The sequence below is a fragment of the Choloepus didactylus genome, chromosome 9 (genome assembly GCF_015220235.1).
Source record: "Choloepus didactylus isolate mChoDid1 chromosome 9, mChoDid1.pri, whole genome shotgun sequence".
In the NCBI taxonomy this organism is placed as follows: domain Eukaryota; kingdom Metazoa; phylum Chordata; class Mammalia; order Pilosa; family Megalonychidae; genus Choloepus; species Choloepus didactylus.
In genome coordinates, this window is record NC_051315.1 from 28,336,937 (window position 1) to 28,361,469 (window position 24,533).

The window sequence follows — 24,533 nt, forward strand, 5'->3', positions numbered from 1 at the left end:
AAGACGATCTAAATAAATGGAAAGACATTCCGTATTCGTGGATTTGAAAACTTAATATATTAAGATGTCAATTCTACCCAAAGCCATTTACAGATTCACTGAAATCCCAATAAAAATTCCAAAAGCCTTCTTTGCCAAAGCGGAAAAGCTGTTCATCAAATTCGTGTGGAAAAAAGTGGCCCTGAATAACCAAAATCTTTGTGATAAAGAAGAACAAAGTTGGAAGACACACACTTCCCAATTTTAAAACTTATTACAAAGTCATGGTAATCAAAGCACCATGGTATGGCACAAGGGCAGACATATAGACCAATGGACTTGAATTGAGAGTTCAAAAATAAACCCTCACATCTATAACCATTATATTTTTTATAAGGATTCAAATCTGTTTGAAGTGAAAGATGAATCTTTTCAGTAAGTGATACTGGGCAAACTGAATATTCATATCAAAAGAACAAAGGTAGACCAATACCCCATGCCATATACAAAAAAAAAAAAAAAAGTCTAAAAGGATCAATGACCTAAATCTGAGAACCAAAGCTATAATACTCCTAGAAAAAAACATAGGGCAGCATCTTCAGGACCTGGTATTAGACAATGGATTCTTAGAATTTATACCAAAGCACAAGCAACAAAAGAAAAAACAGATAAATGGGACTCATGAAAATTAAAAACCTTTGTGCCCCAAATGAGTTCATAATGAAAGTAAGTGAAAAGACAATTTACAGAATGGGAGAAAAAAATGTGGAAATGCCACATTTGATAAGGGTTTAATTTAAAGAACATATAAAGAAATCCTACAGACAGCAAAAAAGAAACAACGCACTTAAAAATGGGCTAAACACTTGAAAAGATATTTCTCCAAAGAACAAATACAAATTGACAGTAATTACATGAAAAGATGTTCAACATCATTAGCTATTAGGGAAATGCATGTAAAAAACACAGTGAAATATGATTTCACATCCACTGGAATGACTACAACTAAAAAATGGAAAATAACATGTTTTGGAGAGAATGTGGAGAAACAGGAACATTCATTCATTGTTGGCAGGAATTTGATGGGAATATAAAATGGTGCAGCTTCTGTGGAAAACAGCTTGTTGATTCCTCAGAAAGTTAGCTATAGCGTTATCATTTGACCTTGAGATCCCTTATTTAGGTTTATGCTCAGAAGATTTGAAAACAGGGACTTGAACAGATATTTGCCCAACAATATTTTTAGTGGCATTGTTCACAATTGCCAAAAGATCAAGCAACCCAATATCCGTGAACAAATGAATGGATAAACAATATGTGGGATATACGTATGATGGAATATTACTCAGTCATAAGAAGTAATTGAGTTCTGATATATGTGACAACATGGATTAACCTTGAAGACATCAGGTTTAGTGAAATAAGCCAGCCATAAAAGGACAATTATTGTATGATTTCACTGATAGGAAATAATTAGAATAAGTAAATTCATAGAGTCATAACTAGAATACAGATTACCAGGGGATGGGGTATGTGTAGGTATGGTGGTTTGCACGTATGCATCCCCCAAAACCATGTTCTTAAGCTTTATTCCAGTGGGTGTGAACTCTTGTAAATAGGACTTCTGATGAGGTTTCTTCAGTTAATGTATGACCCACATTATTCAGAATGGGTCTTAATCCTTTTACTGAAGATTATATAGTGAAGATTATAGACAGAAAGCCAGTTGGAGCAGCCAGAAGCTGAGTGTCAAAGAACCCGGAAAAGAAAGAAGTCAAAGAGGCCACCATATGCATTGCCTTGTGACAGAAAAGCCAAGGACCAAGGATCACATTGATGACACCTTGATTTCGTATTTCTCCTACCCTCAAACTGTGAGCTAATCAATTACTGTTGTTTAAGCCACCCCATTGCGTGGTATTTGCTTTAGCAATGAGGAAACTGAAACAGTAGGCAATGAGGACTTGATGCTTAATTGGTACATTGTTTCTGGTTGAGGTGTTGGAAAAGTCCTGGTAATGAATGGTGATGATGGTAGCACAACATTGTGAATGTAATTAACATCACTGAATTATATATTGGATGTGGTTGAAAGAGGAAATTTTACATTGTGTATATCTTACCAGAATAAAAGTTTAAAAAAAACAACACAGGACTGCACAACACAAACAGTGAATTCTAACCTATGGTCTATAGCTAATAGTATAATTATAATAATATTGTTTCATCAATTGTAACAGTTAACACACTAATGCAAAGTGTTAATAGGGAAAACTGCATGTATGGGGGGGGGTATATGCGAACTCTGTATTTTCTGCATGATTTTTCTTTAAACCTACAGCTTCTGTAATAAAAAAAAATACATAACTTGCCTAAAATAATCAAGTAACTATTTCATATCCAAGAAAAAATATAACTCACCTCTTTAGCCAGTTTCTAAAATGTAAAACTCATTTTATTTTTTCATGTTGTCACCAGAAATATCTATATGACTTACTGAGTTTGATATTATATTGCCTCTCTGTTTTTTAAAGTGAAAATTATATGAATATGATTAGAAATTAATAAAAGTAGAGAAACTGGCAGTTTGGATGGTAAATGACATTTATATATAGAATTGAAATACCAGTGAACAGCATGGTTATTTCATAAATAAGGACTTAACTAAGTGATCATGACTTTATAAATATACTAACTTAATTATTTAATCTTTAATACTAAAATTTGTCTTATAATATGTAACAATACTGATTTTAAGGATTATAAAATTAGTTTTCCCTCAAAGCAATGATAAATTATTTAGAAATTTAGATTTCATTTGTTCTTCATAGTTTCTTACATTACCATAAGGGAGAAAGCTTAATTATGTATACTAGAAACAAATACTTTGCTCTTCGTTTTGTTTTGTTTTTTTTCCCATCACAAATGGCAGTTCTAAACCCAGATAGTACAGCACTATGTTTAAGTGACTAGATTTCTGATATGTTTATATAACCAATCAAGATAATTGCAGTTACACATAGTGCAGACAATAAATAATGCAGGGAGGCAAGTTTTGCAAAGTCTCTTTTTTTTTTTTGCTTTTGTGTTTGTTTTTTTAAGATTTTACATGGAAGGAGAACCACAAATATTTTTAGAATTCAAAATAGGTATTTGGCAAACTAAGTAATTCTTTCCAATTATTATATATAGCAATAATGATTATATCGCAACATATGATGATCAAGGTCTATTAACAGGTGATTTTTTGAACAATTCATAATTGGCGGAAAATGTTTAAAAATATAGTCTTAATTAATGGTAAAGAGGATATCTTACCATCTTTCTCACACAAAATAGAACGAGTCTTTATTCGCAACATTGCTCTATAGTTTCATTATGCTATAGTTTTCCATTAGAAAGAAGAATATTATTATCAGGTGCTATGTTGAAGTGACTCCTTCAACGGGAAAGGCAGGACTGCATAGCAGTCGAGATAATGAACTCTGGATCCAGGGTACCTCTGTTTAAATCTCAGTTCTGCTGCTTACTAGCAACATGTCCTTCGGCAAGTTACTTACCTTATTTTTGTCTCAGTTTACTCATCTATAAAGTATATAACATCATTAACACTCACCTTATAGTAGTGTCAATAGGATGATGTCCATCACACAGAAAATTTTCCATACCTATTTATTAAATAGTTAATAATCTGTGGTTCAACAGCACCTTATGCATGACTTGATTTTGCAACTTGTATGATAGATTTTAAGAATCAGTTTATGTATAAGTTCCCTGAGGAAGTGAACTGTTTTATCTCTCTTGGTTCTGTAGTTAGTTTCTGGAATATGAAGGGTACTATATTTAATCTCATTTAGCAAATATATTTTGAAGGCCTTAGCTGTATCCCAGATGCTCAACCTATCTTCTCCTTGGTGCTGGAGTTACAAGTGTTCCTTCTCTCATGATGCTTGATGATGTATATTAAAAATGACAAAGAAACAGGCTTCTTCGATATGGCACAATAAAATACTACCTTATGGAAAACATGCATTTCTTTGGCAGTATAAAGGAGAAACATCCAATCACTCCTGAGACGTAGAACAACACACATGTATACTGAGACCTGAGGGATGAGTTGTCTTTAGTCTGTGAAAGGGAATGCAGGTCAGGTGGGAGAAGGAGATACTGGCTTAATCTAGGCAGAGAAATATGAAGATCTGGAAGAAGAAAGATGGAGGAACAACAAACAGTTTGGCAGGAGTGTGGAATGGAGAGAGGTGGAAGCAGATGAGGCCATATAGAAAAGCAGCAGTGAGATAGTGAAGGGCCATAGAAGTCATGTAAATGAGCCACGAATTTGTACTATGTATTAAAATAGAGGTGATGTTGAAGAAAATTTATGAACTATTGTCCATTGAATGCATTGTTTGGTTAGACTTAAGAGACATGAAAGAGAGGGAAGTTAAAGTATGGCACTTAAGTGCTGTTTGTAGAACTGAGTGGATTTTGCACCTATCTATACAGATGGGTGCACAAAACAAGGAGCAGGAAAATGTCTTGGTTGGGTGGGGAAGTTCAGGAGCATTGGGGACATTAATATTGAGATCCTTGTGCATTATTGATGAGCTTGACCTAGACTATTGCTAGAGCTAGAATGAGCGTGAAAGCAAAAGTTAGAGAGAGAGAGAGAGAGAGAGAGAGGGAGGGAGGGAAGGAGAGAGAGAGAGAGAGAGACCGAGTGGACAATTGGATATATGTCCAGAAATCTAGAGAGAAACCATGATTTAGGATAGAAATTTGGAGGATATCAACATGTAGTTGAAAACTGAATCCAAGGAATTAGATAGGTTTGCCAAGGACAGTACATGTTGTGATGAGCAGAGAGTGAGTTTACTAGAGAGCATGGAAAGAAAAGTAACAATCACATTTTTGGGTATATACTCAAAAGAATTGAAAGCAGGGACTCGAACAGATGTTTGCACATCAATGTTCATAGCGGAATTATTCACAGTTACCAAAAGATGGAAGCTGCTCAAGTGTCCATCAGCCAATGAATGCACCTGCAAAATGTTGTATATATATATATATATATACACAATGCAATATTATCCAGTCATGAAAAGGAATGAGATTCTGATGTATGCAACAACACAGATGAACCTGGAAGACATCATGTTGCGTGAAATAAGCCAGACACAAAAGGACAAATATTGTATGATCTCACTGATACGAAGCAACTAGAATTAGCAAATTCATTGTCAGAAACAGGAACACAGGCTATCAGGGGTTGTGGAGGGCTAGGAAAGGAGGAGAAATTAAGAAGTAATTTCTGTTGGGGGTGAAGGACAAATTGTGGTAATGGATGATGGTGACTGCTGCACAATATTGTGAATATAAATAACACCACTTAATTATACATCTGAAAGTGGTTAAAGGGGGAAATTTTAGGATGCATATATGCTACTAAAATAAAAATTTTTTAAAAAAAGATTAGATGTTGCCAGGGGTTCAAGGGTCAGAGGGAAGGAAAGATGAATAAATGGAGCCATTGGGAATTTTTAGGGCAGGGAATATACAATGAATATATTCACTGTAATGGTGAATATATTATATTAAGCATTTGTCAAAACTCATAGAACTGTATTAACACAAAGAGTGACTCCTCAGTAAACCAATGTATCAGTATTGATTCATCAATTGTAACAAATATACCATGCTAATGCAAGGTGTTAAGAAGAGAGGAAACTGTATGAGGGGGATGCATATAGGAACTCTGTACTTTCTGATCAATTTTTCTAAAAACCTAACAGTGCTCTAAAAATAAAGTCTGTAACAAAAAGACCCCAGTTACACTGATTTTCTTGAATTCCCTTGAACATGACTAGTTCTTTCTTGTTCCAGGGCTTTTGTACCTGCTGTTCCTTTTGCTTGGAATACCCAGAGCCCCACATCCCCTTTTTCATCCAGCAAATAACAGCTTAAGTATCACTAACTAAGAGAAATGACTCCCGACCTCAGTTCTCCCTGCCACTCTCTATCTTTGCTCCTTTTTTTTGCTTCCTTCATAGAACCAAACAAAACTCACAATTATTTCATCTATTTGCATATTTACTTATTTGTTTTCTTCCTTGTTTTATTGCCATTTACCCCACTAGACCCTCAGCTTTATGAGAAGAAGCACTGTCTATCTTATTTACTGATCTAGCTTCAGGATCTAGTTTAGTATTTGACATTTGGTAGAGGCTCTATAAATATTTGCAGAGTAAAGTAAATGAAAGTGTGGAAAATATGCATAATAACTATCAGGCTCTCCTGAGAGAACCTCAGAGAGGTTAAGTGACTTGTGCAAAGACACAGTGTTAAGAAGTCTCTGTGGCGGTATTCCAACACATGTTCGTCTGAATCCCAGGTCTTTTCTCTTTACACTTGACTTTCAGGGAGCTGGATTATTTTACAAGTTTTTGGGAGAATTGGTACAAAGGCATTACGTGCATTTTCAGTTATCCTTCTACATTTGCAAATTTATGGTTCCTGGTATCATGTGATCAGTTGTAGTTTTTTTTTTTTTTCCTGCTGTTAAACCATGGTGACATAGAAGAGATAAAGACAAAGCAGGACAAGAGGATACATGAGCAACACCCTAGCAGATTTAACATTTCCTTTGTCTCTACAATAAAACACGGCATCTCTGCCAAACTGCCAATAATATATATATATTATTCATATATATGAATATATTTTTAGCCTCCTTAATTTTAGCTGTTATGAATAGTATAATTGAAACATCCAGTATCCACTCTCTTAAAACTTTATGTAAATTTAAATTAGGAGCACATAATGAATATGTTTTATCTTGAGTTTAAAACTCTTCGAAATAACTTCAGGAGATTCAAGCCATTCTTCTTCAAAGGGAACCCAAGTTGAAAGCCTGGGATAATCTGCCTAATTCCAGAGGCTGATTTTTACCTGTTTTAAATGACAAGCACCAGAAAACATCAGTACCATTATTCAGAGATCATTAAGAAAACCATGCATGAATTAGAAAGGCAAATCTCCGTGTGAATTGACAGTACTTAGGCAGACATAGGCAGTGTATTCCTGACTGCCAAGGTTCAGTGATGATGGACTATCTCACCGTACGTAAGTGGAAATGCAGAATTGAAAACATGTTCCTAAATTATCCATCTTTCTCATTGGGCATATAACTTCTGCCCAAGATTGGAGAATGTTTGATATCTATTCAAAACCACTGGGCTTTTTTGAGCGAATAAAAATAACCCCCTTACTTTAGGAAGGATCGGTTTAACTACCTTTTTCCTTCTTTCAGAGTTATTGAAGCAAGTTTCTCTAAGCATAAATGTCTAAGCACCTTCTAATAGAGTCATTACTTGGTCAACTTTGCTCAAGTCTAAGATAATTTGACATTTGCATAGCTAATAGCCCTTTCAATGTGCATTGATACTTCCATTAAGTTTAATGACTTTGGATCAGTGATGTAAGGAAGCGCAACAGAATGTTTTGAAAAGTGGTTACAACTCTTCACAACTCCTCCTCCATTTTGATGTACCCTGTTTTAGAACAGCTGAATGTAATTAGAGACATTTCCTCGTAAGGAAAGCTTGTTGTCCATACAAATGGTTGAGAAAACATCTCCAAATAACAATATCTGGAATATCACTGTTCCAAACCTTTTCTCAAACACTACACTTTCCCTTTGTGGATGGACCTTATATAAAACTTGAAAGCTCAGCAAACATTCATTTTATTCTTTCTTTTTAGGCAATTTTAACAATAATTATAATTTTTTTGACTCTCTTCAAGGATACATGTCTCATTTATCTTAGATAACTGATAAATTCCCATGAAAGAAAGGCTAAATTACCTTTTTGTCACAATTCCCAACTTACGAATTCATTCTGTTCTACAGGTTGGCAACTTGAAATGAATTTTTATAGACAAAAATGCTCTTAATGATGGTTGAGTTACATAAATAATTTTAAAAATCATATGTAAATTAGCAGGCTGCCAGAGTTATTGGTAAGAATAGTTTGAGCCCTAGATCCTGGGAAGAGGGAGGAGAAATATATACACACACATATATATATATATATATATATATATTTTTTTTTTTTTTTTTTTTTTTTCTGTTTCCTCTACTTTTGCAATATCAAATTAGGCAAGGTATATTTTGCCATCCCACTAACTTTTGTAAACCAACTCCCAAATCTTAGCATCCTATTCCCATAATCATGTTCCCAAAGTTTTCCTAAATCCTGCATACAGATTCTAAATTATACCCAAACTGTTTCATGACTTGTTTATACACCTCACCCTTCCAAATTCAAATAATCATATGTAGTTTATTCCAGACATATTTGGCATTTTTAAAGATGCTCATGCTTATTAACCCAAACAAATATCTAAATGGTGAAATTTTGGACAATGTTGCTTAAAAAATTTCAAGCAATATAATGGAAACTATTTGGGGGCAGGGGACAAGAAAAAGGCAGATTAGGAACGCTGGGAGCCTGCCCCTAGAGTAAAAAAATCCTATATACTTTAGACTTTGGTTTCATTTCTTTTTTACTAACTCCATAGTGGTATGTTTTAGGTTTGCTTTTAGGGAGTTTTTTCTCCAGTGGTTGAATGACTACTAAGGCAAGCATTTGTCAGTCAGGGATTATCTATTGTCTTCTGAGTTTATTTTTCCCCTTCAAGGATGAATTTACTCACTTGATAGACATTACAGATATTTCAAAGTTCTCCACTCGTAGTCAAATTAATGACAATATGTGTGAATTGGGAAACTTTATTTCATACTTTTATTTTGAAAACCTTTATAAATTGTCTAAAGTTGTCAGACAACACACACACAGCCAATGCTGATGTAGATGAACTTTCATACCAGCGGTCTGTCCTAAGAATACATCTACACAAAAAAACTACACAAAAGTTTGAGCTATATTAAAAGAAGAAATAAATCACCTATGATCCTTACAAAAATTTTTTGTTAATTTACTTCATTTTAAGACTAATAAAATCAAGTCAGTTTTTCCCACACCACATTGAAATGCATTTCAAGACAATACACTTTGCTCTAATTAAAACAAGGAGCTGCTTTTCCTCCTGGAGCATTCTCACATCCATTGTGATATTTACAACCTTTGCAGCGGACACACATTTTCTAAGAAAGCTTATGCAAGCTTTGCAGATGTGCATTCTGCAAACAGTCAAAGTTTGTGATGAACTCTCTCTGCCTAAAAGAGCACATAAACACTGGCTCCTCTGTCACCAGGAGAGAGAGTTCAGTGCTTCATCTTTGAAAAACACTTGGATTACAGTGGACCTCTTGCAAAATTCCATAAATATGATTTTCTAAAAGTTGTCTCCCTCAATAATGGCATTCAAAGAAAAAAAAAAGATTTATGCACAATATAGACCACTCAAGATGTTAATCAAAGAAACTTACTTGGGCTGATATGATCAGACTTGCTGCTTTTAGGGGCTGGCCTCTCACACTGTGTGCCTGACCAGTTGGTGGAACATCTAGAAAAACCCAGAAAATAAAAAATTAAAAAAAAAAAAAGATAACAGAAAAAAAAAAATCAGTGAATAGCACACACAGGAGTCTGCTTACACGTAACTTCAACCAAATGAAATAGAACCAGCGATGTCACAAATGGATTCCTGAATATAATACAGAGATTTCTGCTAATTTCTTGCATATTATTAGATGCTGAGGGTAACTTCAATTGGACTTCACTTGGTGAAATATTTTTTAAAATTTAGGTTTCATAGTCATTTTTCTTTATTCTGTGCTAAACTTTAAAACTGGCACATTTTATAACAAGACTAAAATCTAGATTAAGAATTGGGGATTAATTTGAGCAGTACTGAAAATTATAAGTAGCCACTTATAAAAATTAAGTCTGCATGTTAGGAAATGCTTTATTAAGATTCTGTGATTTATTTTCTCTGGTTGTCCTATAAGAAGTAGAACTAACTACCTAACAGCAAATGTCCCTCTCATAGTTTAAGCTGTGGGTTGTTTACTCTCCTAATCAGAAACAAAGAAATATAATGTGTTCCCATTTTAAAGCATGCATCTATTACCATGAAATTAGGAGAATGTGTCCCAGTTTTATTGGGAGAAGCAATTTCTCCCCATTTAGGTACCATGACATTATAAGAAGTCAATCAGAGGATTATAATAACAGAAGTGACTAAAATCCATTTTTAAACATAAATCATAACCACATGATTCAGTGATTGCATCAAAATAAATGCTGGAATGGTTTTAGCTGTGTTTTAACAATGCCCATGGCTTATACAAGATGCCTCTGTGCCTCTGTCTGAGGAAATTCAAGTCCTTATTTAAAATGACTGTCAAATACCACCATATCAAGAATAGTTGTACCCAATAAAAGAACAGTTTCCAGAACCATTCTAAATGGCACTTGCTGGGCACAGTGGGCCAAACTAAATAACAGCAATTTCAAGGTCTTGTTCAATTTTCATCCCTCACAGATAGCTGAAGCTGACTTTTGAGCTAGGCTTCTATGATGCCATGTACATTATTTGTGATATTCAAATACCAGTATATGATGTCCTAAAACATGGGCTAATCCTCATGAAATCATCATTATGGACAAACTTTATTCATAAACACAAAAATTTGTTTCAAGAAGGAATTATATTAACTTCATAATAATTGATATAATAGCATTTTTATTTCGTAAAATAGTTATTTGATTAATAATGACAAATTGTAAAACCATGAATATGGAGCATGATTTAAATGAAAATTAATACCATTATTTCTATTATGATTCAGGTCAACACTCATGCTTTTTGATCCCAGCTTTTGGCTCAAATTCTCAAAAAAGCCCACATTTTATAAAATTTTCTACACATCATATTTATTATATACCATACTATAAATAGATCATTAAAGTAAATACATAGTAAGGTCAGGTTTATGTCTATATTACTGAAGTGAGGTAGAATAATGGGCAGATTTTCCAATAATTAGAATAAGGCAAACAACCAATGAAACCATTGATTTTTAAAAAGTTTCTTTTCTTCCTCAGTTGTAGTTTTACATAAAAATTATATAGAAAATTGTTCCAACTCTTCACATGTCCTGACTCTAGACAATTCAAAATAAGATGTTTAGAAATAGTTGGCAAACATGTCCTTGGATTGAATTCTAATGACTGCAAAGTTATTTTTGTTTTATATAGCTTTACATTTGTCAAATCTTCCCAATTTACCACTGAAAATGATTTATATGCTCCAATGGGGGGGTGGATGCTGATTGCTTGGTTAATTTCACTGTAGTGGATCTGTGTAAATCCAAATTTGTACAATTATACTGAATTATTGAATTCAAATATCAAAATTTGCTTCTTACGTGATCTCTTTTGACAGAGTTCATCTTATAAAAGAAGAGTGACCTGAGATTTATTTTGTTATGTTAATAGAGATAAAAACCTCTGGGATTCATCTTACATGACATTAATGAAACTCAGAAAATAGAATTGCTTAGGAATTTGAGGATTAAAAGCCAATAGTGTAGATTGTATTCTGACATGGATATCATAGACTTTAAGTACTTTAAGAAGGTATAAAAATTATGTCTTTAGAACCCCAGAAAAGCTTGGATTATTCCAAACTCTGGAATTATTTAAGTAGGGCAGGTGTGTTGCTTAACAATATCAATTAATTTCCTAATTTATCCATGGCTTGGAACCTAGTATTTATGCTATATAAAAGAAGTAACTTGCTAGTGGTTCATGTTTTTCTTCTTTAAAAGAGCACATTTAAATTCCTAATCTTCAAATAATATTTTACTGATTTTATCCTGGAAATAACTCTCATAGACTGTCCTGGAGAAATAATTAATTTTAACAGTTATATATCTTAATCAGCTGATGATCACCTTATAATTCTCCCTCTACTCATTATAAAATAATGTTTTATGGTCAAAGATAAAATATGTTCCACTATTCTGCATTTGTTCCAGTTTTAAAAAATAATCTCTTTTGAGACATTAAATCAAATTGAAATCATTGTTCATGTTGCCTACCTTACAAAATTACTACTTAAGGCATTTGCTGCTCCACAAGTTCTTCTTCCAATGGTTGATTTAAGACTGAGTATTTTTTTACCATCTTTACAGAAATTCATGACTCTTCATACTCTGAGTGGACTACAATGATCAAAGCCATTAACAGCAGAGCATTTAAGAACTGCAGTGCATATGGATCATCAAAATTTCCTGTCCAATCCCTCACTGAATGATTTATATAATCATGCTGACTGTATTATCTCTGACATCTGTCTCTTTTTCATTATTCCTCAAGTAAAATCTGTAGTTCAGGCCCTGGTCATCTTTCGTCTATCCTGTTGCAATACACTGTTCCCTGCTATATCCCTCTCAGATATTTATTCAAGTTATTCCCTCTTGGGCCACACACACCGCATTCCCCAAGCGATCTTTTTTTTTTTTTCTTCTCATCATCACAAGCATCTATATACCATTCTTTTAAAAATTATCTTACAGTTGTTTTCCACTGACCTTAACACTATTAAAACAAAAATCAGTTTCATCTTACGTGTTCATCACTCTGAATTATTTAACTTTTCCAACACTTTCATTAATTTTCAATGTCTTGTTGGATCTGGTATAAATAGATCAGGTATAGATATATGAAAGATAGAAAGACAGATAGATAGACGGATTCTTATTTATTTAGTCATTCAACCACTTATCTTCTTTCTTCACATCATCATATGAAGGTAGCAGGTTTCCTAGCAGTTTTTTTGCAGTCAATAGCTGCCTTCTAAAGGTTTATTGACCACATTCTTTGACGTCCTTCTTTCTCTTCTAGGCCATGGCCATTGAAAAGAAAAATTATTTATTGTTACAAATTTTTCATAATCTCATTCTTCCATTCCTTTATAGCTGTATGGATGAAATGTTCTTAACTACAGCATCTTTATGACATATGCCTTTATGTTTTAGACTAGCACAATGGTTCTCAAACTGAAAAGATGTGTTAAAAATTCAGGTTCTCTGGTCCCACATGCCAGAGCTTTTCATTAATGGGCTTGGGGTGGTGGTCAAAAATCTGTTTGGTAACAAGGTGAATCTGATACAAAGAATTCACAAATCATACTTCAAGATGCATTTGAGATAAATTATTGTTATATTCCCAACAGACTTTGTTCTTATACTAAAAATTATTTAATCACTTTTGTAGGATGGGAATGAGGTTCATGCCCAGTATGATTATTGAGAAGATTAAATAAAATAACATAGGTGCAAGTTCTACACATAGTGCCTGGCAAAATGAATGTGTTTATTTTTTTGTAACTAATTCTAATCTGAATTTTTTCTTATGAAACACATGGTTATATAATATATGCTGCCTTTTAGTAGTTTGTGCAATTTTTGCATAGCTACAATATTCTGTTTCAATTGTAATTTTCTGTAACATAGGAGAAGATTTTTCTCTAAAGGCAAATGTGAAATGTATTAGTAGGAAGCACAATAACCACTTTCAAGATATCAACATAAGTTTGGCTCATATAAGAGGATAAAATATAATCTTAAAAAGGGACAGTTATTACATTTAACAGCATAGATACAAGCATAATTATTACATTTAGTAGCACAATTAAACTGTCCACAAGAATGATAGCCCTGGAGAAGTAGAATGATTATTATAAAAGGAATTGAAATTATGTATATAATAGTGAAGATGTATTAAAATCTTAGGTATTGGCATTCACTGTGCCAATGAAATGCTCTTCTTACATGAACTGCTCTTGTCATTTTGTAGAAATGTGGCCTAGAGTGATCTGCTTTGGGAAGACTTCCAAATAAAATAATGAGTTTTTTTCCCACCAAATTTAAAGGTCACAGGACTCTTTTGACCAAAATGAAATTCAAAGGTGAACCGTAAAGCAATTTGAAATTGAATTTTTCCTCATACGTATGTGCTAGGCTGCCCTTATTAACCATGATAATGGAGGCATTCAGAAAGAAAAATCCTCTAATTTATCTTTTTCTTTTTCCACACAGAAAAACAAATACATTGCCCAAAGGGATTAAAGAAGCCTTGGAAAACTTCTGCATGGTGTCATGTGTGTCTCATTGCTCCAGAAATCTCATTCAATAGAAATGGAAATTATGATTACATTTTGTGCACCTGATGTAGGTAACAGTGAAGGAAGTTAGAACAATTAAAAGTCACTTGGGAAATACTTTTCCCACTTTAATTCTGTGAATTATACTCTTTTGGTACTAAGAACATACGTGCATTCACACGACATTCCTAACTTTGAAGCACCACCCAGAAATTTTATGCCCCCTCCCCGACAGACAATAAAACGGTAACATGTAGAAAATATCTTTGTATATGGGATGGATATTTAATAATTGCTCAGCTCTTTGCTAATTTTGCTTTAAATCACCTTTTTATGTTATTGTTTCATGATCTTCTCAGATAAAATTATTTCATATGTCTATAGTGATTCTTAAATTTTATAATATGTTTCAAAAATTTCCTGCCCTGACCTCCTTTTGAAAATTTCACATAAGGTTCAATTAACATCTGTTGAACTTTGGGCCAGATCCCAGGATAGGTAACTCATACAAAAATATACTGTTTTATTCAATTCTTATGATATCTTATGAATAGGAATTATCCATTGTAAACAAATGAAGTGAATGTTCCAATAATTCTCTCAAAGAAGCACCAATGCTCTTTGGTAGAAATAAAATGTGGAGTTCTTCTTTTATCATTTTTAGTATGACAATGCTATAAACCTTCCAATTCAATGTAGGAGTAGGCAGAAATCCTCATTTTTATCCATCATGGCCAGAAAAGAACCAGGCTCTTAATAAGAAAGTAAAAATATTTTCTGAATGAATGCTTTGTTTTATTGTAAAATTATAAGAATTACCACATTGTCTCAAATGTGTGGTAATACTCAATATTCTGTCTTTAGCAGTGATGGTGAGGGAAATACTATTGAAGGGTATAATAACCTTCTTGATATCAACTTCATATTTTAGTGATACTTCCAAAATACTGTCCACTACTCTCAGATTAATTAGAGATCCACCATTTATAAATTCATCTGAAATGTAAAACAATAAATAAATCTTAATATGATCCAATTAATACAAATTGAACTTCCACAGCAATTTTACACTTTATTTCACTCAATATTTGTTATAAACTTCTTTGTACTATAATTTCTATTTATTCAGCGCTGTTCTTTATTTGAATTAGACTACAAGTTAATGCATGGCAAAGGTAGATATTGCCCTGCCTTGTTTTCTTAAAAGACCTAAGAAGGTAACTTAAATTTATGTTTGTTGTACTGAATATACTTGATTCAGCTCTATAATAATATACTATAATGCCCAGTTTTAAAATATTACATTAAATCATTAATCAGTAACTCCAAATGATAACTGAGGTTTTCTATAGACACAAATAATCCTACCTTCAAGCTATATTAAAATTGGCCAGAAAGAGTTCTTGATTTCTGGGAAGTGTTAATGTGATAAAATCAAGAAATAACAAAATGTTCAATAAATTTCTGACCAACAGTTCCTTTTAGGAAAGGTAAATTTATTGCTAAGTTTCAATGGAAGAGGTGGCCATGGAGTAAATTAAATTAACAAAATGGATTATCTAAAGTGATTTATTGTCAGGAAACAGAAATGCAAGACAAAAGACTAAACCTAGTTTGCTACTTAACTGGATATATTGCTTGTATCAACTGATACGGAAAAAAAACAGTAACAAAATTCATATTAAGTAATATGGTGGATGTAATTGAAGACATAAAAGCAGTTCCATATAATAAGCAGTAGTTACAACTCTATAGCTAAAGGTGGGTGTGTATGATGAAATGCCAGTGGAAAGCTCTCTATGTGCTGTCAAAACGAATGGTCAATTCTAAAATGAATGGCCAATTCAAATACTGGCTAAAAATCTTGAAGTCAAAACACAGTTATGGGGGGAATATCTCAGTCAAACTGAATGCTTCATTCCATGCAGAAAAAAATAAGTTTGCTATCTGAGTGTTTTGTTTTACCATAAAATAAGAGTAAAAAAAAAAAATACACACACACAAAAAAAAACAAAGATGAAAGAACTGTCTCTAAAGAATCTAATAAAGGTCCTTCCTTCTTTGGGTTTATGTAGTGGTGGGTGGTGAAACCTGAAACAAATTATGAAGAGATTTTCTGGCACATCCAAGTGCAGTAAGTAGTGTTCAAGGTATATTCACCTTATAGAAATTTGGGGCAATGGTAGGATAACAGGAGAGAGGATTTACAAGGCTTTGAGTATGTAAATGTATTGTTTTTTATTGTGGAATATAACATATTTACGTAGAAGTGATAACTTTCCAAGTGCAATTCAACAAGTAATTAGAGAGCAAACTTCAAAGAATGTTATGGGTTATAGTTCCACAGTTTCAGTCATTTCCTTATCATGAAATATATATGCAAAAAGGTGAAAACTTTCAGGATTTAACAAGCAGTTATACAGAAAATTTCCAAAAATGTTATGGGTTACAGTACCATTGTTTCAGTTATTTCCTTATTGTGAAATATAACATATATACAAAAAGGTGATAACCTTCAAATTACAATTAGTGTACTGAGAGACTGATGCTAGCCACTATTTAGTTTATAGTCTGGATCACTGGAAAATGAGTCTGATATACAAAAGCGTATTCTCTTTCTGGTACTTTAGCATACCCATTATTCTAGTTATAGGATCTCTTGATGATTCTCAAATATCCAACAAAAGGTAGCGTCAAAGCCTGCTAGGAAACACAATTTACAATTGATAAAAGGACCATAAATTAGTGTCAGTTTCAACTTCCAGATTACAACTGTTCAACCTTCCTCACAATCTAAGATCTGCACTTTGAAAATACTTTTTTTATGAATTTTCATTGTCTAACAACCAAACAGCAATTAAAAAAAAGTTTGATAAAATGAGAAAAATTCTCCCCATGACAAAAATTCAGTTTTAAAGTTATTTGCCTGATGGGTACTTTGATATGGAAACCAGTTTTATTTAAAAAAAATTTTAATTTATATATAATTTAAATCAACTACATAATTTGAAGTTCTGTCTGAAATTAAAGTGATGGTATAGCATGATAAAAATATCACTCATGGAACATGAGGGCAGAGAACCTAAGATGGTAGCTAGGAGAGGCAGGGCAAAAAAACACCTCTGTGAAAAATGCTAGATAAAAGCCAGAAAGTGACCCAGAACACCAGTTCCAGTGATGCACCAGCTGGACAAGGTCTGCTAAATCCACAGTGACCGTGAACTTGGTAAAACCGGGAGTCTGTGTTCTGAAATGAGTGAGTAAGCCTGCTGAATATCCGGCAGCCATGCTGTGGTGTGGGGAAACTGTGGGTTGGTGTTTGGAGGTGGACTAGTTCTTTTTAAAAAACCTAAAAGCAGCTTCAGATACAGCAGTGAGAACTGCACAGTGAAGCGTGGCAGGAATGGGCTGTGTGAATGCCTCAATATCTGGTGTTGAAGACAGCCTTTCGCCCACCCGCTGCTAATTGTCTCGGAGTGAGAAAGGCAGAGGTAAGCCAAAAGGGGAAAATAACCATGCCCCTTGAGGCCATCTTCCCAGCAGGTTGGGAACGCTCCTGCTCATGCCAGACCCACAGCCCAGAGCCACGACAAAAAACCCAGTGTGACAGGAAGTGTTTCCAGCAACACACATACATGCCACAATATTGGGTGTGGACAACAGCTAATTGTCCTCAAGCTGGGAAGGCACAGCTGTGCGAAAAGGGGGAAATTAACACACCCCATTCAGCCATCCTTACAGCAGGCTGTGAATGCACCTACATGGCCCCAGCAGCTCAGAACTTCCCTTGCAGGATGGCGTGCACTTGCGATGTAGCACAACTTTCCCTCAGCAGAGACCCTGGAAGGGCACAGCTTGGAGGAGGGACCCACTCAGAAATCCCAGGGACCATAGGCCAATACCAAGGACTTGTGGGTCAGTGGCAGAGACAATCTGTGGAGAGACTGAAATGAAGGTTTAGACTCTTGCAACAGCCTTAAATCTCCAGGAACACCTGGGAGGTTTGATTATTAAAGCTGCCCTACCTCCCTAACTGCTCAGACACACCCCATATTCAGGGCAGACGGCACCAACAACACACCCAAACTTAGTGCACCAATTGAACCCCACAAGAATCTGATCCCCACACACCACAAAGACAAAGTTGAGGAGAACTGACTTGAGGGGAATAGGTGACTCGTGGATGCCATCTGTTGGTTAAGTCAGAAAAAGTGTACTCCACCAAGCTGTAGATCTGACAAATTAGAGATTAGTCTTTGATAATCATCTCCTAAAAGAACCCTATCAAGTAAAGCAAATGCCAAGAGGCCAAAAAAAAAAAAAACAAAAAAACAAAAAAAACAAAATTTTAAAGCATATGAAAAAACCAGAAGACACTGATAATCTAAGCCCAAACACCCAAATCAAAAAGATCAGAGGAGACACAGTACTTGGAGCAATTAATCAAAGAACTAAAGACAAACAATGAGAGCATGGCACAGGATATAAAGATGAAAAAGAACATGGCACAGGATATAAAGGAGATGAAGAAGAGCATGGTACAGGATACAAAGGACATGAAGAAGACCCTAGAAGAGCAGAAAGAAGAAACTGCAAGAGTAAATAAAAAAACAGATCTTTTGGAAATAAAAGAAACTGTTGACCAAATTAAAAAGATTCTGGATACTCATAGTACAAGACCAGAGGAAGCTGAACAATGACTCAGTGACCTCAAGGGCCACAGAATGGAAAATGAAAGAACAAAAGAAAGAATGGGGAAAAATTGAAAAAATCAAAATGGATTTAAGGGATATAATAGATAAAATAAAATGTCCAAATATAAGACTCATTGGTGTCCCAGAAGGGGAAGAGAAAGGTAAAGGTCTAAAAAGAGTATTTAAAGAAATTGTTGGGGAAAACTTCCCAAACCTTCTACACAATATAAATACAAAAAGCATAAATGCCCAGTGAACTCCAAAGAGAATAAATCCAAATAAACCCACTCCAAGACATATTCTGATCAGACTGTCAAATACTGAGGAGAAGGAGCAAGTTCTGAAAGCAGCAAGAGAAAAGAAATTCACCACATACAAAGGAAACAACATAAGACTAAGTAGTGACTACTTACTGGCCACCATGGAGGCGAGAAGGCATTGGGCATGACATATTTAAAATTCTGAGAAAGAAAAATTTCCAACCAATAATACTTTGTCCAGCAAAACTCTCCTTCAAATCTGAGGGAGAACTTAAATTTTTCACAAACAAATGCTGAGAGATTTTGCTAATAAAAGACCTGCCCTACTTCAGATGCTAAAGGGAGCCCTACCAACAGAGAAACAAGGAAAGGAGAGAGAGATATAGAGAAAGGTTCAGTACTGAAGAGATTCAATATTGTTTCATTAAAGGACAATAAGAGAGAGAGGGAAAAAATATATCTGACAAACATAAACCAAAGGATAGGATGGCTGATTCAAGAAATGACTTCACAGTAATAACGTTGAATGTAAGTGGATTAAACTCCCCAATTAAAAGATATAGATTGGCAGAATGGATCAAAAAATATGAACCATCAATATGCTGCATACAAGAGACTTATCTTAGACACAGGGACACAAAGAAATTGAAAGTGAAAGGACGGAAAAAATATTTCATGCAAGCCACAGCCAAAAGAAATCAGGAGTAGCAATATTAATCTCAGATAAAATGGACTTTAAATGCAAGGATGTTATGAGAGACAAAGAAGGCCACTACATACTAAGAAAAGGGGCAGTTCAACAAAAAGAAGTAACAATCGTAAATGTTTATGCATTCACTCATGGTGCTACAAAATACATGAGACAAACACTGGCAGAACTAAAAGAAGCAATGGATGTTTCCACAATAATTGTGGGAGACTTCAACACATCACTCTCTCCTATAGACAGATCAACCAGACAGAAGACTAATAAAGAAACTGAAAACCTAAACAATCGGATAAATGAGCTTGATTTAACAGACATATATAGAACATTACATCCCAAATCACCAGGATTCACATTCTTCTCTAGTGATCACAGAACTTTCTCCAGAATAGACCATATGCTGGGACATAAAACAAGCCTCAATAAACTAAAAAAAAATTGAAACTATTTAAAGTACATTCTCTGACCACAATGGAATATAATTAGAAGTCAATAACGATCAGAGACTTAGAAAACTCACAAACACCTGGAGGTTAAATGACACACTCCTAAAATAAATGTTTTATAACGTAGAATGCAGGGGAACTAGCGATAGAGAGCAATTAATGAAGGGGGAACGATAACCCAATAAGAACAGATAAGCTATCGTGGGTAAATTTAACATTCTGGGAATGCCCAGGAATGGCTATGGTCTGTTAATTTCTGATGAGTATGGTAGGAACAAGTTCACAGAAATGTTGCTATATTAGGTTATTTTCTTGGGGTAGAGTAGGAACATGTTGGACTCCCTTGTTATGGTTTGTTTGAAATGTTTTTCTTATTGTATTTTTAAAAAATTTTTTTTATATAGTTGATTTAAAAAAAAAAAGAGTTAATTAAAAAAAAAACAATGAAAAAATATGCAGAGCTCCCTCGAAGAGCTGGTGGAGAATGCAAGGGTGTTGGGCTCCCCCACCTCAATGGTTGCTGATGTGCTTACAGACATAGGGGACTGGTGGTTTGATGGGCTGAGCCATCTGCTGGTTATTCAGAGAAAGTGTACTCCAAGACTGTTGCTGCAAAGGAGAGGCTAGGCCTCCCTATAATTGTGTCTAAGAGCCTCCTCCCGAATGCCTCTTTGTTGCTCAGATGTGGCCCTCTCTCTCTAGCTAAGCCAACTTGGCAGGTGAAATCACTACCCTCCCCACTACGTGGGATGTGACACCCAGGGGGGTGAATCCCCCTGGCAATGTGGAATATGACTCCTGGGGAGGAATCTAGACCCAGCAACGTGGGATGGAGAACATCTTCTTGACCAAAAGGGGGATGTCAAAAGAAATGAAATAAGCTTCAGTGGCAGAGAGACTCCAAAAGGAGCCAAGAGGTCACTCTGGTGGGCACTCTTATGCACAATATAGACAACCCTTTTTAGGTTCTAATGAATTGGAATATCTAGCAGTCAATACCTGAAACTATCAAACTACAACCCAAACCCATGAATCTTGAAGACGACTGTATAAAAATGTAGCTTATGAGGGGTGACAATGTGGTTGGGAAAGCCTATGGCTCACACTCCCCTTTGTCCAGTGTATGGATGGATGAGTAGAAAAATGGGGGCAAAAAAAAAAAAAAAAAAAAAGGTACCCAGTGTTCTTTTTTACTTTAATTGTTCTTTATCACTTTAATTTTTGTTCTTATTATTTTTGTGTGTGTGGTAATGAAAATGTCAAAAATTAATTTTGGTGATGAATGCACAACTATTTAATGGTACTATAAACAACTGAATGTATGCTTTGTTTTATATGACTGCATGGTATGTGAATATATCTCAATAAATATGAATAAAAAAATAACATGAAATACCATTTCACCCATCAGATTGACATGAAATAAGTCAGACAATACCAAGAACTGGCAAGGATGTAAAGCTATGGAAACTGCCATACACTGTTAATGTATAATACTTTAGAAAGCATTCTAGGAACCTCAAATGTAGTTTAAGATCCACATACCCAAATATGGCAATTACCTCTGAGAAACTCACAAATGCACACAAAATTAGTAAATTAGAACACCACTACAGCACTGTCTATTATGAAAAATTGAAATTAATCAAATATTTGTGAACAGGAGAATAGATACTTTTAAATATATTCATATAATAAGAGAAAATAAATGAATTAGAGCTACATATATCTATATATAAATAAACTCCAAAAACATGTAACATGAATCTACAACATGAACTTCTAAAACTTTTACATACACATGTATACACACACACATGCTTTCTTAAGGTACGACGCTATTTATATAAAGTTTTAAAGCAGGCAAGATAATAAGTTGTTTGTACACATATATATTTATCGTAGGCATTTAAAAGCTGTAAGAGAATGATAAACACCAAATTCAGGAGAATAACTACTATCCTGGGAAAAAAAGGAAGGGGGATGGAATGAGGGAGGCACTTCAATTATATCTGCATTTTGTTGCTGTTGTTACTGGTTATATAACTAGTCTCTCTTTCCAAATTATATCCAAAATTTTGTTTTGTTTAGTTAGGGTTTTGTTTAGTATAAGATTAATATAAAAGAGAAATATAAAAGGCTTCGTGTAAAAACTTCATAAAACAACAGGGTTTACAAAGCAAATAAGGCAAGATGTTAAAGTTTAATAAAGTTGGGTGGTAGGTATATGGGTGCTCATTATACTATTTGCCATACTTTTCTGTACATGCTTGAACTAGCACATAATAAAAATCTGATAAATAAACATTTCGGTTTAGAAAAAAAAAAATCACGCATGAGCTTTTGAATTGGGCAGGTCTGGGCCAAATTTAGGTGCCTTCACAAAGTATGCATTTTTAAGCAATTCACTACATTTCAGTTTTCTAATTTATGGTATTAGGGGAGAAAAATATGCTCTGCTTTTGCCACACATTATCTACAGCCTTAACCTCTGATGTTTTCACTTTTGTTTTCCCCTTAAACCCACTTTTCTTATTTTATATTTTATCTTTCATTTTACATGTTTCTCTGTGATTACCTCAAATCAATCTTCCTTCCATTCTTCCCATCTTCCTTTCTTTCTCCCTTCCTTCCTTCTTTCCTTTATTTCCTTTGTTTCTCTCTTCTCTTTTTTATGGCAAGGCAGAATGAATATCATAAAAGTAAAATATGTTTCAGGTGCAGTGATATATTAAATGGCATAAAGTATACAAAATGTGCATAGCAACATCTGTTAATTTGTCTCAGATGATAAATACATACTATTGTGAATATTAAATTTAAAGATTGTTTATGGCATACCAATAACAATATAATTAGACTTTCTGATTTGTAGTCCCAATGGTAAAAGTGTTAGGTTTTAAATTTCTGCATTCCTTTAACATGAGGGCTTCCTTCTGCTACTATCCTTGTATGGAAAAGGACAAGTATATTTTCAATTAATGTTGCTGGTTGTGCCATATGAAAGTGACCCTTTTCTGTGACTTGCAGATAGTTTGGGATGAACTGCTATATTTAAGGCTGTTTGATCTGGTTTTCTTGACTTGTTCCACCATGAAACATGAGAAAGAAATAAACATTTGTTGTTATAAGTTCCTGAGATTTGGGGTTGTTTGTCATAGCAAGAAAATCTAGTGAAAGCAAGCTAATAGAGAAGAAAATAATTTGTTAAAGAAGTAACAATTGCACAAATGAAAATAATATGTAGTTTTGTTTGGTTTCTTAGGTTGTTCTGGCCCACTGGTTAGAATAAAAGCCAAGAATCTGTTCCAAAATCAAGGGAAATTAATGTGACTATATTAACACTCTGTAACAATAGCCTCCCAACATAGGACTATGCAATGACTTTTTTTTTTATTAACCGGCTCCACTTTACTTTCAAAGCACAAACTGAAGTTTAAGCTTGTACCGAAAAATGTGACATCCATGTTCCCTTTCTTCCCGTGGTGTGACTAGCGTGGTGAAAGCTACAACAAGCTATGACTTGTTACCTGGGATAATGAACAATAGATATTGATGTGACAAGTTTTCTTGGCCTTTTCTGCTTCTCCAAAAGACATGCACATTTCATATTTTGTGCTTTGAAAATATACCAAGGGGCAGAAAACAAATCAGGAACACGCAATGATGACCTGACTTTTGAAGCGTGGACAACACAGGCTGCTAAAGTTGAATTGCTCAATACCCCTGCTGAAAAGTTGTGAGCTGTTTGAGGTCACTCATGACAACTTCCTTGGGCTCTTCTCAAATATTCTCTATATGGCCACAAGGCCACTAGACTCCAAGAAGTGCTGATCAGCTTGACAGCAAGGACTAGTGAAGAGCAAAAGAATGCAGTCTCCTTTCCATGAGGCCAATATTTTGAGAAATCAAGACCTTAATTAGTTGTTGAAATATAGAGGAATAATTTCCCCCTTTTTAAATTTGTGACAGAAATGGAACTCATTATCTTCCTCCCCAATGTCTTAACAAAGGTTTATTTAGTACTTGGAGATTTTCTTATGTATTTCTCACCCTAAGGACATGGGAAATAATGCTGAACTTTCAAGAAAATAATTAGATTTGAACAATCACAAAACCGAAAAAGAGGATGAAATGTCTAATTCAGATCACTCTCTCAATGAATGTCCCTTTGGTATTATATATTCATTTTGCATCCTTCTGTATTTTAAAAATCTCCTTTGAAAATATTTTTAAAGCTAGTTGCCATGTGTGTTTTCAAAGGTAGTGAGGGCAGATACCTCCTCCTTTTCTTTCTCTGGTACCCCTCTAC

The 24,533-nt window shown here is 34.3% G+C and overlaps 1 protein-coding gene across 4 annotated transcripts in view; it reads right to left on the reverse strand.

Annotated features, from left to right (window-relative positions):
- The window catches only part of LRP1B (LDL receptor related protein 1B), a 1,893,223-nt gene that overhangs the window by 16,577 nt on the left and 1,852,113 nt on the right, over positions 1–24,533 (reverse strand). For all 4 annotated transcript variants that reach the window (XM_037849262.1, XM_037849261.1, XM_037849260.1 and 1 more), the window contains one exon: positions 9,431–9,507. In XM_037849262.1, coding sequence (XP_037705190.1) covers positions 9,431–9,507 — 77 coding nt within the window. The remainder of the gene's footprint in view (positions 1–9,430; positions 9,508–24,533) is intronic.